The sequence below is a fragment of the Pristiophorus japonicus genome, chromosome 1 (genome assembly GCF_044704955.1).
Source record: "Pristiophorus japonicus isolate sPriJap1 chromosome 1, sPriJap1.hap1, whole genome shotgun sequence".
Lineage (NCBI taxonomy): Eukaryota > Metazoa > Chordata > Chondrichthyes > Pristiophoridae > Pristiophorus > Pristiophorus japonicus.
Window position 1 is genome coordinate 393492541 of NC_091977.1, and position 14962 is coordinate 393507502.

The following is a 14962-nucleotide window of genomic DNA, read 5'->3' on the forward strand; positions in this document are numbered from 1 at the left end:
GAAGGAAAGCGTTCTGATGTCGAGGTATCAGTTCTACATGTACAAGAGGTCTGAAGGTCAGGAAGTGGCGAGCTACGTCGCCAAGCTAAGGCGCCTTGCAGAACATTGCGAATTTACATGCTCAGGGACTTCTTTGTACTTGGCATTGGCCATGAAGTAATACTTCGCAAACTTTTGACTGTAGAGACCCCAACCTTGAGGTTAAGCCTTAGCGATAGCACAGGCGTTTATCGCCACCCGCGACAATACCAAAAAGGTTTCTTAGCACACGAGTGCTGCTGCAAGTACTGTGAACAAAGTAACGTTGTTTTCGAATCGAAATGTACAGGGCAGGGCTTACACGTCTGCAGCTGCATGTCCGCAGATGACTCAGAGTCCACCATCAAGAGTGGTGAATACAAGGCCATTGACACCTTGTTGGTACTGCGGAGGTGATCATCATTTCCATTCATGCCGCTTCAAAGGATACGTTTGCAAGGGCTGTGGAACAATGGGACACCGCCAACGTATGTGCAAGCGAGCTGCAAACCTTGCTAATCCTACAAACCACCATGTTGCAGAGGAGGTCAGATCCATGGTGGATCACGACGAACCAGAGCCTCAGACTGAGGAGGCAGAGGTATATGGGGTGGACACATTTACCACAAATTGTCCCCCGATAATGCTGAAGGTTGAATTAAATGGACTCCTGGTGTTCGTGGAGCTGGACACGGACGCAAGCCAGTCCATAATGAGCAAAAAGATAAATTGTGGTGCAGTAAGGTCTCAAGGCCAGTCCTGACTCCCATTTGTACTAAACTGAGAACGTACACAAAGGAACTGATTCCCGTAATCGGCAGTGCTACCATAAAGGTCTCCTACGATGGAGAGGAGTACGAGTTACCACTCTGGGTGATACCGAGCGATGGGCCCACGCTGTTCGGCAGGAGCTGGCTGGGAAAGATACGCTGGAACTGGGACGATGTCCGAGCGCTTTCGTCTGTCGATGACACCTCATGTGCTGAGGTCCCAAACAAGTTCCCCTCACTGTTCGAACCAGGCATCGAGAAGTTCCAAGGAGCAAAAGTGCAGATCCATTTGATTCTGGGGGCGCGAACCATCCATCACAAGGGGAGAGCGGTACCTTACATGATGAGAGAGAGGGTGGAGATCAAACTGGACAGGCTGCAACGAGAGGGCATTATTTCACCGATCGAATTCAATGAGTGGGCCAGTCCGATTCTTCCAGTCCTCAAGGGAGTCGGCACCATCAGAATCTGTGGTGATTATAAAGTAACTATCAATCGTTTCTCACTGCAGGATCAATACCCGCTACCGAAGGCAGACGACCTCTTTGTGACGCTGGCGAGAGGGAAAACGTTCATGAAGCTGGGCTTGACCTCGGCCTACATGACGCAGGAGCTGGAGGAATCATCGAAAGGCCTCACCTGCATCAACACGCACAAAGGTCTCATTTACAACAGATGTCCGTTTGGGATTCGATCGGCTTCGGTGATATTCCAGAGGAACATGGAAAGCTTGCTGAAGTCGGTCCCACGCACCGTGGTCTTCCAGGACGACATCTTGGTTACAGGTCGGGACACCGTCGAGCACCTGCAGAACCTGGAGGAGGTTCTCAGTCAGCTTAATCGTGTGGGGCTCAGGCTAAAATGCTCGAAATGCGTTTTTCTGGCGCTTGAAGTGGAGTTCCTGGGGAGAAGAATCGCGGCGGACAGAGGCAATCAAGAACGCATCGAGACCACAGAACGTGACGGAGCTGCGGTCGTTTCTAGGACTGCTAAATTATTTTGGTAACTTCTTACCGGGTCTTGGCACATTGTTAGAACCCCTGCACTCTTTACTGCGTAAAGGAGATGAATGGTTATGTGGTAAAAGCCAAGAAAATGCCTTTGAGAAAGCTCGGAAGCTGTTATGTTCAAACAAATTGCTTGTGTTGTACGATCCATGTAAACGTTTGGTACTAGCATGTGATGCGTCATCGTACGGGGTCAGGTGTGTATTTAACAAGCTAATGAATTTGGGAAATTGCAACCGGTTGCTTATGCATCCAGAAGTCTGTCTAAGGGCGAGAGGGCCTACAGTATGATCGAAAAAGAATGATCGTTAGCGTGTGTTTACGGGGTAAAGAAAATGCATCAATATCTGTTCAGTCTCAAATTTGAATTGGAAACCAACCATAACACGTTTATATCCCTCTTTTCTGAAAGCAAGGGGATAAATATGAATGCAGCGGACCGCATCCAGAGATGGGCGCTCATGTTGTCTGCATACAACTACGCCATCCGCTGCAGGCCAGGCACAGAAAACTGTGCCGATGCTCTCAGTAGGCTGCCGTTGCCCACCACGGGTGGTGATGGTACAGTCCGCAGATTTAGTCATGGTAATGGAAGCATTCGAGAGTGAGCAATCACCTGTTACCGCCCGACAGATTAGAACCTGGACCCCTTACTGTCCTTAATAAAAAATTGTGTGCTCCACGGGAGTTGGTCTCGTGTCTCGTTAGTGATGCAGGAGGAAATAAAGCCGTACCAGCGGTGCAAAGATGAAATGTCTATACAGGCAGACTGCCTCCTATGGGGTAATCAGGTAGGGTGGTACAAAAAAAGGGCAGGGACACTTTCATCAGTGATCTCCACAGTACCCACCCTGGCATCGTAATGATGAAAGTGAGAGCTTATCCCACGTGTGGTGGCCCGGTATCGATGCAGACTTAGAGCCCTGTGTGCACAAATGTAACACATGTTCACAGTTAAGCCATGCATCCAGGGAGGCGCCACTAAGTTTATGGCCCTGGCCCTCCAAACCGTGGTCCACGGTCCATGTCGACTATGCAAGCCCATTCTTGGGGAAAAATGTTCTTAGTGGTTGTAGAAACGTACTCCAGATGGATTGAATGCATGATAATGTCGGCAAGCACGTCCGCTGCACCATTGAAAGCCTACGGGCCATGTTTGCCACGCACGGCCTGTCTGATATCCTTGTAAGTGACAATGGGCTGTGCTTTACCAGTGCCGAGTTCAAGGAGTTCATGACCCGCAATGGGATCAAACGTGTCACATCTGCCCCATTTAAATCAGCGTCCAACGGTCAGGCAGAACGAGCAGTTCAAACAATCAAGCAGAGCTTGAAAAGGTAACTGAAGGTTCACTGCAGACTCACTAATCCCGAGTCCTGCTTAGTTACTGCACAATACCCCACTCGCTCACTGTGATCCCTCCCGCCGAACTGCTCATGAAAAGGGCACTTAAGACAAGGCTCTCGTTAGTACACCCTGATCTACACGAACAGGTAGAGAGCAGGCGGCTTCAACAGAATACATGATCGCGCAATTGTGTCACACGAAATTGAGATAAATGATCCTGTATTTGTGTTGAACTATGGACAAGGTCCCAAGTGGCTTCCAAGCACTGTTCTGGCCAAAGAGGGGAGTAGGGTGTTTGTGGTCAAACTCTCAAATGGACTCACCTGCAGGAAACACTTGGACCAAACCAAACTCATATTTACAGACTATCCAGAACAACCCACAATAGACTCCAAGTTTTTCGACCCTCCAACACACACACATAAGTGGCAACCAACTCAGCGGTTGACCATGAAGCAGAACCCATCACCAGCAGGACTCACCACCCTCAGCAGTCCAGCAAGGCCAGCTGCGCAGTAGCCCAGCGAGGGCCCAACAAACGACTCACCAAAACCAGCATTTGCACAGAGATGATCAACCAGGGAAAGGAAGGCCCCAGATCGACTCACATTGTAAATAGTTACACTATTGACTTTTTGGGGAGGGGGGGTGTTGTTATGTCTGTAAACCTGTAAATACCATGTCTAACCACCAGAGGGCTCGGAATCCCTTGGGAGCACCGTTGTATAAGGGGGCCTCACAGGCTGGAGAGGCACTCTGAGATCTGCAATAAAGGATTACGGTCACACCTTACTTTGAGCTTGCAGTATCTAGTCTGAATCTTTATTCAAGACATAACAGTAAGGAAGGCCTCTGAGAAGACAGAAAATGCTGCAAATACTCAACAGGTCAGGCAACATCCATAGAAAGAGAAACAGAGTTCATATCTCAGGTCGAGATGCTGCAAAACCAGCTAGGTATTTCCAGCGTTTTATGCTGTCATGTCACATTTACAACATCTACTCAGAGGGAAGAGGAAGACACAGAAACAGAAGAAGCAGAAGAGGAGGAATACAAAGAGGAAGAAGCAGAAGGAAGGATGCAACCCAGACAGCCCCTTTATGGCCAGAATATCCGGGATGGAATCATCCACCTGCCGTACCAGTGAACACAACCACAACATTAGCCCCACAACTTACCTTTCCTCTGTTACTGACCATCACAGCGTCCTCTTGGCCACGATGCTGAAATAAAAGTCACCACAAAGCAAACTTTCCAACCCAACTTTATACATTTATCCATCCAATATGACATCAAGAAATCAACTCATTGCCTTATGCATTCTCCTAGTGACTGTCTTGTGTGTGCCTTTACCTATCCTAGTGATGTCATGCAGTGCTACCCCAGTGGCTGCAGCATAGCTGGTGGAATGCTGCTGACTTTCAGTGGGGGACACTGCAAATGGCCTTGCTGGTCAACCATGAGGAACTGGTGTCTGGGAGTGTCAAATCAATCTTCTTCTTGTTCTTCTTCACTCTCCTCTCTCTCTTTTTGGTCACCCACTGGCTGGCCAGGCTGCATTTCTTTGGTGTGTGAAATGAGGAAGGTGCAAGGATGATGAGGGGAGGGCGGGAAAACAGGAAGGAGGATAATGCATGATGATACCAGCATCTTGTATCCTTTCAGCCCCGCCACTGGCCAAAAGCTGAGCCATGGCCCTGCCAAGAATGGCCAGCACTCCAAGGGGCTGAGATGAGGCTAGGAATGGGAGATTTACCTCGTGATTGGTACACTTTGTTGGTGGGTGAGGGATCGTGGAGGGTGGGGGGGGTCGTGCATGGAGCGGTTTATGAGGGTACTAGTGCAGTTGGTAGGAGACGGCTCTTGAAGATGCATTCACTGACCTTGACCACAGATCAGAGGTCATGAAGCTTCTTTGGGCATTGGATCTGGGGAGGTCCCAGCAGATTGGAAAACTGCAAATGTAATGGCCCTATTTAAAAAAGGAGGCAGACAAAAAGTAGGAAATTATAGACCAGTTAGGCTAACATCTGTGGTTGAGAAAATGTTGGAGTCCGTTATTAAAGAAGCAGTAGCAGGACATTTGGAAAAGCATAATTCGGTCAGGCAGAGTCAGCATGGATTTATGAAGGGGAAGTCATGTTTGACAAACTTGCTGTAATTCTTTGAGGATGTAACGAACAGGGTGGGATAAAGGGGAACCAGTGGATGTGGTGTATTTGGACTTCCAGAAGGCATTTGACAAGGTGCCACATAAAAGGTTACTGCACAAGATAAAAGTTCACAGGGTTGGGGGTAATATATTAGAAAGAAGAGAGGATTGGCTAACTAACAGAAAATAGAGAGTCGGATAAATGGTTCATTCTCGGGTTGGCAATCAGTAACTAGTGGGGTGCCGCAGAGATCAGTGCTGGGACCCCAACTATTTGCAATCTATATTAATGACTTTGAAGAAGGGACCAAGTGTAATGTAGCCAAGTTTGCTGATGGTACAAAGATGGGAGGAAAAGCAATGTGTGAGGAGGACACAAAAAATCTGCAAAAGGACATAGACAGGCTAAGTGAGTGGGCAAAAACTTGGCAGATGGAGTATAATGTTGGAAAGTGTGAGGTCATGCACTTTGGCAGAAAAAAATCAAAGAGCAAGTTATTATTTAAATGGAGAAAAATTTGCAAAGTGCTGCAGTACAGCGGGACCTGGGGAAACTTGTGCATGAAACACAAAAGGTTAGTAGCATGCAGGTACAGCAAGTGATCAGGAAGGCCAATGGAATATTGCCGTTTATTGCAAAGAGGATGAAGTATAAAAGCATGGAAGTCTTGCTACAGCTATACAGGGTATTGGGGAGGTCACACCAGGAATACTGCGTACAGTTTTGGTTTCCATATTTATGAAAGGATATACTTGCTTTGGAGGCAGTTCAGAGAACATTCACTAGGTTGATTCTGGAGATGAGGGGGTTGACTTATGAGGAAAGGTTGAGTAGGTTGGGCCTCTATTCATTGGAATTCAGAAGAATTCGAAACGTATAAAATTATGAGGGGGCTTGACAAGGTGGATGCAGAGAGGATGTTTCCACTGATAGGGGAGACTAGAACTAGGGGGCATAATCTTAGAATAAAATTTAAAACTGAGATGAGGAGAAATTTTTTTCACTCAGAGAGTTGTAAATCTGTGGAATTCGCTGAGTCAGAGAGCCGTGGAAGCCAGGACATTGAATAAATTTAAGACAGCGATAGACAGTTTCTTAACCGATAAGGGATTAAGGGGTTATGGGGAGCGGGCAGGGAAGTGGACCCGAGTCCATGATCGGATCAGCCATGATCGTATTAAATGGCAGAGCAGGCTCGAGGGGCCATATGGCCTACTCCTGCTCCTATTTCTATTGTTCTTATGTACTTATTATCCACATGGTGGGGGCGACACTGCTGCAGTGACCATCTCGGTGATCTGATATCACATCATTCTTTCTGGAGGTCCTCCTGGTCCCTGTGGGTAGAGAACCTCTCTTGCAGTGTTGACCCCCTGCACAAAACTGGAGTGTTACATGCGAGACCCTGGGTGTCTCTTCCTGGCTTGCTGAGCCATTTGTGTTAGTGCTGCAGCACTTTTCCCATTTTTTGAGGTTCGGAAGGAAATTCGGCAATGGACCTGGGTGAGCTCCGAGCGGAAGCAGAGCGAGAGCGGCAGCAGCGATAAAAGGAGCACAGAGTGAAGGCTGAGCTGGGAGCAACTCAACAGAAGCAGAACTCGAAAGTGGCGTCAGAGTAAAAAAAGTAATGTCGGCACAAGGGAAGGAGCTGATTGCTGAGTAGCTGGTAAGTCTTTTTTTTAATTTTAAGTTTATTTCTGTTAAATTAGTTCTTAGTCAATTAAATAAAGATATGGCAGGACAGCTCAGTTCCCTGGACGCTTCTCGTGGCCTGAACGACCACATGTGCAGGAAGAGTCACAGCTATGGCAGCTCGAGATCTGTGTTTCGGAGCTTGAGCAGCAGCTGAAGTCACTGCGGTGCATCCGCGAGGCTGAGAACTTCGTGTATAGCACGTTTCTAGAGGTGGCCACCCCGCTGCTTAAGAGTGTGCAGACAGAGAGGGAATGGGTGATCGCCAGACAGAAGAGGAGGACCAGGCAGGTAGTGCAGGAGTCCCCGGAATGCCGGCATTCTGTTGTGAGTACTGGCGAGGGTGATGGTTCCTCTGGGGAGTGCAGCCAGAGCCAAGTCCACGGCACCACGGGTGGCTCAGCTGCATGGCGGGGGAGGAAGAAGAGTAAAAAGCAATAGTGGTAGCGGATTCGATAGTTAGGAGAGCAGACAGCCGTTTCTGTGGCTGCAGACTTGACTCCAGGATGGTATGTTGCCTCCCTGGTGCCAGGGTCAAGGATGTGACCAAGCGGCTGCAGGACATTCTGGGGAAGAGGGTGAACAGCTAGAGGCTGTGTCGATATCGATACCACTGACATAGGTAGAAAGAAGGATGAGGTCCTGCAGGCAAAGTTTATGGAGCTAGGAGAGAGATTAAAAAACAGGACCTCAAAGGTAGTAATCTCTGGATTATTCCTGGTGCCACATGCTAATGAGTACAGAAATAGGAGGATAGAGCAGATGAATGTGTGGTTGGAGAGTTGGTGTAGGTGGGAGGGCTTTAGATTCCTGAGGCATTGGGACCGTTTCTAGGGGCGATGGGACCTGTACAAGCCGGCCGGGTTGCAACTCAACAGAGCCGGGACCAATATCCTCGCAGAGAGGTTTGCTAGTGCTGTTGGGGAGGATTTAAACTAGCTATGCAGGGGGATGGGAACCTGAGAATAGATTCAGAAGGGAGAGAAGCAAAGCTGAAATTGGAAAGCAAAAAAATAGAAAGTGAATTTTGAAGACAGAGGAAATAAGGGCTAGAAAATCGACAACAAGGGAGTTTGGCAGTGCTAAATGGTATATACTTCAATGCAAGGAGTATGGGGAATAAGGCAGATGAGCTGAGAGCACAGATAGACACTTGGGAGTACGATATTACAGCTAGTCATCATCATAGGCAGTCCCTCGAAGCGAGGATGACTTGCTTCCGCACCAAAAAAGGGATGAGTACACAGGTGTTTCAATTAAGGACCTAATATTCCAGATCCAGAACTACATCGTGAAGGGTGGAAGATGCCTGTGCTTGGATTTTTTTTAACGTGTGGTGGCCGTTGCACACCAACCACCACACGGGCTTGACAGAGTTAGGTCTTGGTCCAGTGGCAAGGATTAACTGGAGACCGGCTCTGCTGCACAGACTGAGCGCGCACACATATCGCAGTGTGGGCTGGCCCGTGCTGCCCCTGGGCCTTCGCCTCTTCTGGGCCAGCACAGGGGCAATGAGTGAGCAACACTTTGTTGCAAGTTAGAACATGGGCAGCCGAGAGTGCATTGGAATAATCAAGTCTGGAGGTAACAAAGACACAGATTAATCCTTTTTTAATAATATGGAGACCAGAACTGTTCAGCATCACAGCTAGTACTGAAAGAAGGGCAGGTATGGCAGCTCAACATTCCTGGTTACAGGGTTTTCAGACGGGATAGAGAGGGGGGTAAAAAAGAAGAGTCGCAGTATTGATTAAAGAAAAAATTACAGCTGTGAGGAGGAATGATATGTTAGAAGGATCATCCAATGAGGCCATATGGGTTGAATTGAAGAACAAAAAAGAGGCGATCACACTGCTGGGTGTGTACTATAGACCCTCAGTCAGACAGAGATAGAAGAGCAAATATGTAGGCAAATTTCTGAGAAGTACAAAAACCATAGAGCAGTAATAGTATGGAATTTCAACCACCCAAATATTAACTGGGATAAAATTAGTGTTAAGGATATAAAGGTTGTGGAATTCCAAAAATGCATTCAGGAGAACTTTTTTTAGTCAGTATGTAACAAGCCCAACAAGGAAGGGGATGTTTCTGGACATAGTTTTAGGGAATGAAGCTGGGCAGGTGGAAGGGGTATCAGTGGGAGAGCATTTTGGTGCTAGTGATCATAATTCAGTTAGACTTAGGGTAGATAAACCAGGAATAAAAATTCTCAATTGGGGAAAAAACAATTTTATTTAACTGAGATGGGATTTAGCCAAAGTGGACTGGTATCGGCTACTTGAAGATAAATCAGTGTCAGAGCAGTAGGAGGCATTCAAGGAGATCCTGAGGGTTCAGAGCAAATATGTTCCCTTAAAGAAAAAGGGTAGGACATACAGGATAGGATAAAGAAAAAAAGGAAGGCTTATGACAGATACCGAGGGCTCAATACTGCAGAAACTCTGGAGGAGTATAGAAAGTGCAGGGGTGCAATTAAAAAGGACTTGAGGAAAGCAAAGAGAGAGCATGAAAAAATGTTGGAAAGTAAAATCAAGGAAAACCCAAAAATGTTTTATAAATACATTAAGAGCAAGAGGATAACTAAAGAAAGTGTGGGGCCTTTTAGAGACCACAAAGGTAATCCGTGTGTGAAGGCGGAAGACGTGGGTATGGTTATTAATGAATACTTTGCGTCTGTTTTCAAAAAAGAGAGGGGCGATGCAGACATTGCAATCAGGGAGCAGGAGTTTGAAATATTAGATGAAATAAACATAGTGAGAGAGGAAGTAGTAAAGGGCTTAGAAGCTTTGAAAGTGAATAAATCCCCAGGCCCGGATGAAATGTATCCCAGGCTGTTAAGAAAAGCAAAAGAGGAGATAGCAGAGGCTCTGACCATCATTTTCCAATCCTCTATGGCTACAGGTGTGATGCCAGAAGACTGGAGGACTGCTAACGTGGTAGCTTTGTTTAAAAAGGGACAAAGGGATAGGCCGAGTAATTACAGGCCAGTCAGTCTAATCTCGGTGGTGGGAAAATTATTGGAAAAAATTCTGAGGGACAGGATAAATTAAGAAAGTCGCGGATTAATCAAGGACAGTCAGCTCGGATTTGTTAAGGGAAGGTCGTGTCTGACTAACTTAATTAAATTTTTTGAGGAGTTAACAAGGGAGGGTCGATGAGAGTAGTGCATTTGATGTAATGTATATGGATTTTAGCAAGGCTTTTGATAAGGTCCCACATGGCAGACTGGTCACGAAAGTAAAAGCCCATACGATCCAAGGCAAACTGGCAAGTTGGATCCAAAATTGGCTCAGAGGCAGGAAGCAAAGGATAATGGTTGATAGGTGTTTTTGTGACTGGAAGGCTGTTTCCAGTGGGGTTCTGCAGGGCTCGGTACTAGGTCCCTTGCTTTTTGTGGTATACAGCAATGATTTAGACTTGAATGTAGGGGATATGATTAAGAAATTTGCAAATTATACTAAAATCGGCTATGTGGTTGATAATGAAGAAGAAAGTTGTAGACTGCAGGAAGATATCAATGAACTGGAACCCTCACCACATTAAAAAAGTGCTTGGATGTGCACTTGAAGTGCCGTAACCTACAAGGCTACGGACCAGGAGCTGGAACATGGGATTAGGCTGGATAGCTCTTTGTCGGCCGGCGCGGACACGATGGGCCGAAATGGTCTCCTTCCATGCTGTAAATTTCTATGATTCTATGAAGTGCTAAAGAATCCCATTTGGGACTTATTGTTAATGGTAATTTTTTTATTGAAAGGCAGTAAGGGCTGAAAGCTGCATATTTTCACTGCATTGTAATTTTTATTTGTTCTGAATGCATTGCCCCTTTAATTCATAGCCCCTTTACTTGCCTACAATTCCTTGCGAACTCCACAGCCTTGCTCCCAGAGGCTGTAAGAAGCAGCAAAGCCGACTGTGGACGGGGACTTTGGGTCGGAGGCCTCCACTAATGTCACCGGGATGGTGTTGCATGGTAAGTTAGTGCTGTGCTACATATCGCCAGCCCTCAACGCAAAATTTTGGCCGGTAGTGCTGCGGCCACTTTCAGCGGCCATTAAATTGAGTTGCTGGTGATACCGACAATTCTCTTGGCGTACACAAATTTTTCCTCCATTATTTGTATTTAGTACTAAAAGTAATGTTATATATTGAAATCATTAAGAGCAAAAGTTCTCTACTAGCAGATTACTGATGGTATTACAGACCTGTTCTGTAGCCTGTGTTGTTCAAATACACTGCGAATGTGCGTGGTTCATGCATCGCCTGCCAGGAAGGTGAGGAGCAGTTCTCGTTGTTTGTATAAGTATTGTGATTGTGGACATATTTTCCTGTTAGCATGGAAGATCGGGAAGGACAGCACATTGGAGTCGTCACAAAGGCATTGGTGAAGTGAGCACCGCCTTGCTCCATGAGCCTTCTGGTTTTATTCATCACCTGCAGTGAACCTAAAAAGTGTAAGAGTCAGTAAAACAGTAATGGAAAGATCCTGTCCTTAAAAATCACTTGGTATCACTCTTCAGTTGATTACGGTGCCTATTTGTTTGTAATGAATATAAATATTCAGAAGAAAGAAAAAAGAAAGACTTGCATTTATATAGCGTCTTTCATGACTTTGGGGCGTTCCAAAGTGCTACACAACCAATCAAGTACTTTTGAAGTATACTCACTGTTGTTAGGTAGGAAACATGGCAGGACCGCTCAAACAGAAGGGAAGCTGCTGGAACTGTCCTGAGACCGCTCAAGCAGAAGATTAACGCAGAGCAAGGTCCCAAACAGCAATGAGATAATGACCAGATAATCTGTTTTAGTGATGTTGGTTCAGGGATAAATATTGGCAGGACATCGGGGAGAACACACCTGCAAGTTCCGTGCAAGCAGCTGATGCCAAGACACCATTCTGACCCAAAATCACTCAATGAAGCAGCTACAAATATCATGGATTATTTAATATAAACCACTGTTTGTATAAAACATTTTTAATTCAATACAAATTTGTTTGACACATAATTGTTCTCTTTTGGGGAAAGATCTCCTCCCAATACTATTACGATTTCGCTAGAAATAACGAATATAGGAAACCTTCCCTGTTAGATTCCGCTAACACAAAGTAACCCCTTTGAATTTAGATTCATTGTAAAACATGAGCCTGCAATCTTGGTCTATTCGTTGTGTGTGGCATTTCTTTATGAATAACAAACAGTCACTCTGGGAATCTTTACTTTAACATAATAAGAAAGAATGATGTGAAAAGTAAACCAAATCTTTTCAGAGTCACCCATAGTTCTGTGTAAATCTGCAAGTCATTCAGACTTCAGCAGCAACTTCTGACTGTTTTACCATCTGCTTAGGCAGACAGTTTAAACTAATCACAAATGCAATTTATTCATTTTTTCCCAGGCTACTCAAACCTTTTGCAGGCTTTTGTTTGTGACTATAGGCCCGTTTACACTGAGAAGCGCCTACCAGCATGAAAGCTCTATTAACACTCTACAGAAAATGCTTCCTTATATAAACGTCTTTTGAATTGCTAATGTGGGTAGAAACACATATAGGAAGTATGTTTGCTTGGAGCAGTCAGAAGGTGGCTTTGAGGCAATGCAAAGAATTCCTTGCAATAAGACTGTTTTGCCTGTGCCACAAATCCAAACTTTAAATACAATAGCTCAGAATGTATACCTCCTGCAATGATACCTAACATCGTTACTGATGATTGTACATGCACAGGATGATCCCAGGACCAAATACTTCAATACTTCAACAATTCAATGTGGCTAAGTTGAAGAAAAGAGCACAAATATGGCAGGAGTTAAACTGCATGGGATTCCAGTTGTGACTTGTTAACAAAGTGGGGGAGGTGGGGTGTGCGGGGGTGGAATCTGGCTTGGATCCAGTTTGCAACTGTAAACCTGGTGAATTTAGTCCCTTTAGAATAAATAAGGCATATTTTGATGCCTTAAACGTGGAATTCTGCCAGTATATATTCTGATAGCATGAACCTGGAAATTTGAAATCAGTGAAACAGTGGTAATGAAAAACATGATCGAGAACATTTATGGGATGTTAATGATGCTCATGTAAAGAACATACAGTTAACACAAAGCAACAGGTCATGCTTCAAAAAATGATTGGAATCATTTGAGGAAATAACTAAATAAGTTGACACAGGAATCCAGAAAATATTATTCACTTGGATTTTCAGAAGGCATTTGATAAAAGTTCCATATGTGAGGCATTTATTGAAGATTTCAATTTCTGGAATTAATGGGAACTTAGCTAGTTGGATTGAAAACTCGCTTAACGATAGAAAACAGAAGGTAATAATAAATAGAAAAAATGCCTTTTGGAGGCCAGTGAATAGTGGGGTTTCACAAGTGTACTATCTGAGTCCCTTGCATTTTATATTATATATGATATGGAAGAAAGTACTTCTTATAATATTGGGAAATTTGCTGCTGATGACAAGCATAACAGAAATTTTTAGCATTCAACGGGATTTAGGCCAAATAAATTGATGTCATAAGAAATAAAATTTTAACGTGGATAAATGCAAGATTATGCACATTAGAAGGGAAAATTTCAAATCAATATAATGAATGGATGCCCAATTGCAAAGGTAGTAAAGGAAAACGATTTGGATATGATAACAAAACTGAAAATGCCTAGTGAATGTGAAGGTCATACCAACAAAACTGATCAAATATTAGGATTCATCTCAAAGACATCTAATTATTCATTGAAACAAGATATTTGAACCTTGAAGGAAGAATTGTTCCGGATTCTCTGTGTAATGATATTATAAAAACATTCTCTTTTGAATGCATCTACAGTGTTGACATCTACAAGTTCTGGAACTCCCTGCCTAAACCTCTCCACCTCTCTTTCTTCCTTCAAGACAATCCTTAAAACCTACCTCTTTGACCAAACTGTTGGTAATTTCTACTTAGGCGGCTCGGTGTCAAATTTTTTAATCTCATAATACTCCTGTGAAGCACCTTGCGACGTTTCACTACGTTAAAGGCGCTATATAAATACAAGTTGTTGTTGTTGTGTGTTTGCTATATGTAGTGACCAGAGCAATTATCTCCCCCTCCCCTCCTTTGTAGATTATTGATGATGCCATTTTGGAATACTATGTGTAGTTTTGGGAACCTGACCATCAAAAGGCTACTTATGTATTGGAGAAGGCCACTTATGTATCTGAAAACAGAGGTGTGCTAATAATATTTCTGGAGCTTAGGGCTTCAAGTTATGAAGAAAAATTCACAGAACTTAACTTGTTTTCCATCTGTTCGTAGAAACATGTTTTTAGATTATCACCAGGCATCTTATTTCCCTAGAATTAATAGTATGGAGTTACTATCAGGCTTCAACTGGCAGTGACAATGATCCACTTGCCAGTTTTCACATTTAACTGTCATTGCTGCTGTAGATGAGGTTGAGTTAGAAGTTAGTCTTGTGCTCCATCTATGGCTCAGTTAATAAAGGCAATGGTGCAGAAAATGCAATCGGAGGCAGCCTCCGACCTGAAAAAATATACAAACCTACCTGGTGGTCTGGGGGGTTAGGCGACTTGCAGTCTTGGGCCTCTACGCGTAGGCCTGCGTAGAGGCCCATCTATCTCAGGGGCACAGGTGGCATCATCGCTGGGTGCGCGCCAGCCCAGGGCGCAAATCGCGGGGCATGGCGCTAACTTCAAATCACCCCCAAAATCTCGGGGGCAATTTCGCCCCAGGCGCATACACTGCCCGTTCCTGGGCGAAAAGGCAATTGCGCCCCATCAGTGCCTTCCAACAGCACGGACGGGACACCAAAAAAGTGGCAATTTTGGCCCCCACATATTTAAAATTAAGCAAAGTGGAATTTAATTAATTATTTAAAACAAATATTTACGTTTTTGAAAAATAAATTTACATATTTTAAAGGGTCTAAAAATAAACTTATCTTATTTCACAGGTTTTTAAATGTTTAAATTATT

General features: G+C 44.7%; 1 protein-coding gene across 1 annotated transcript in view; it reads right to left on the bottom strand.

Moving 5' to 3' along the window:
- Positions 1–14962, bottom strand: part of LOC139274607 (extracellular sulfatase Sulf-1-like) — a 547728-nt gene that overhangs the window by 190666 nt on the left and 342100 nt on the right. Inside the window, exon 5 of the mRNA XM_070891301.1 lies at positions 11193–11432. Coding sequence (XP_070747402.1) covers positions 11193–11432 — 240 coding nt within the window. The remainder of the gene's footprint in view (positions 1–11192; positions 11433–14962) is intronic.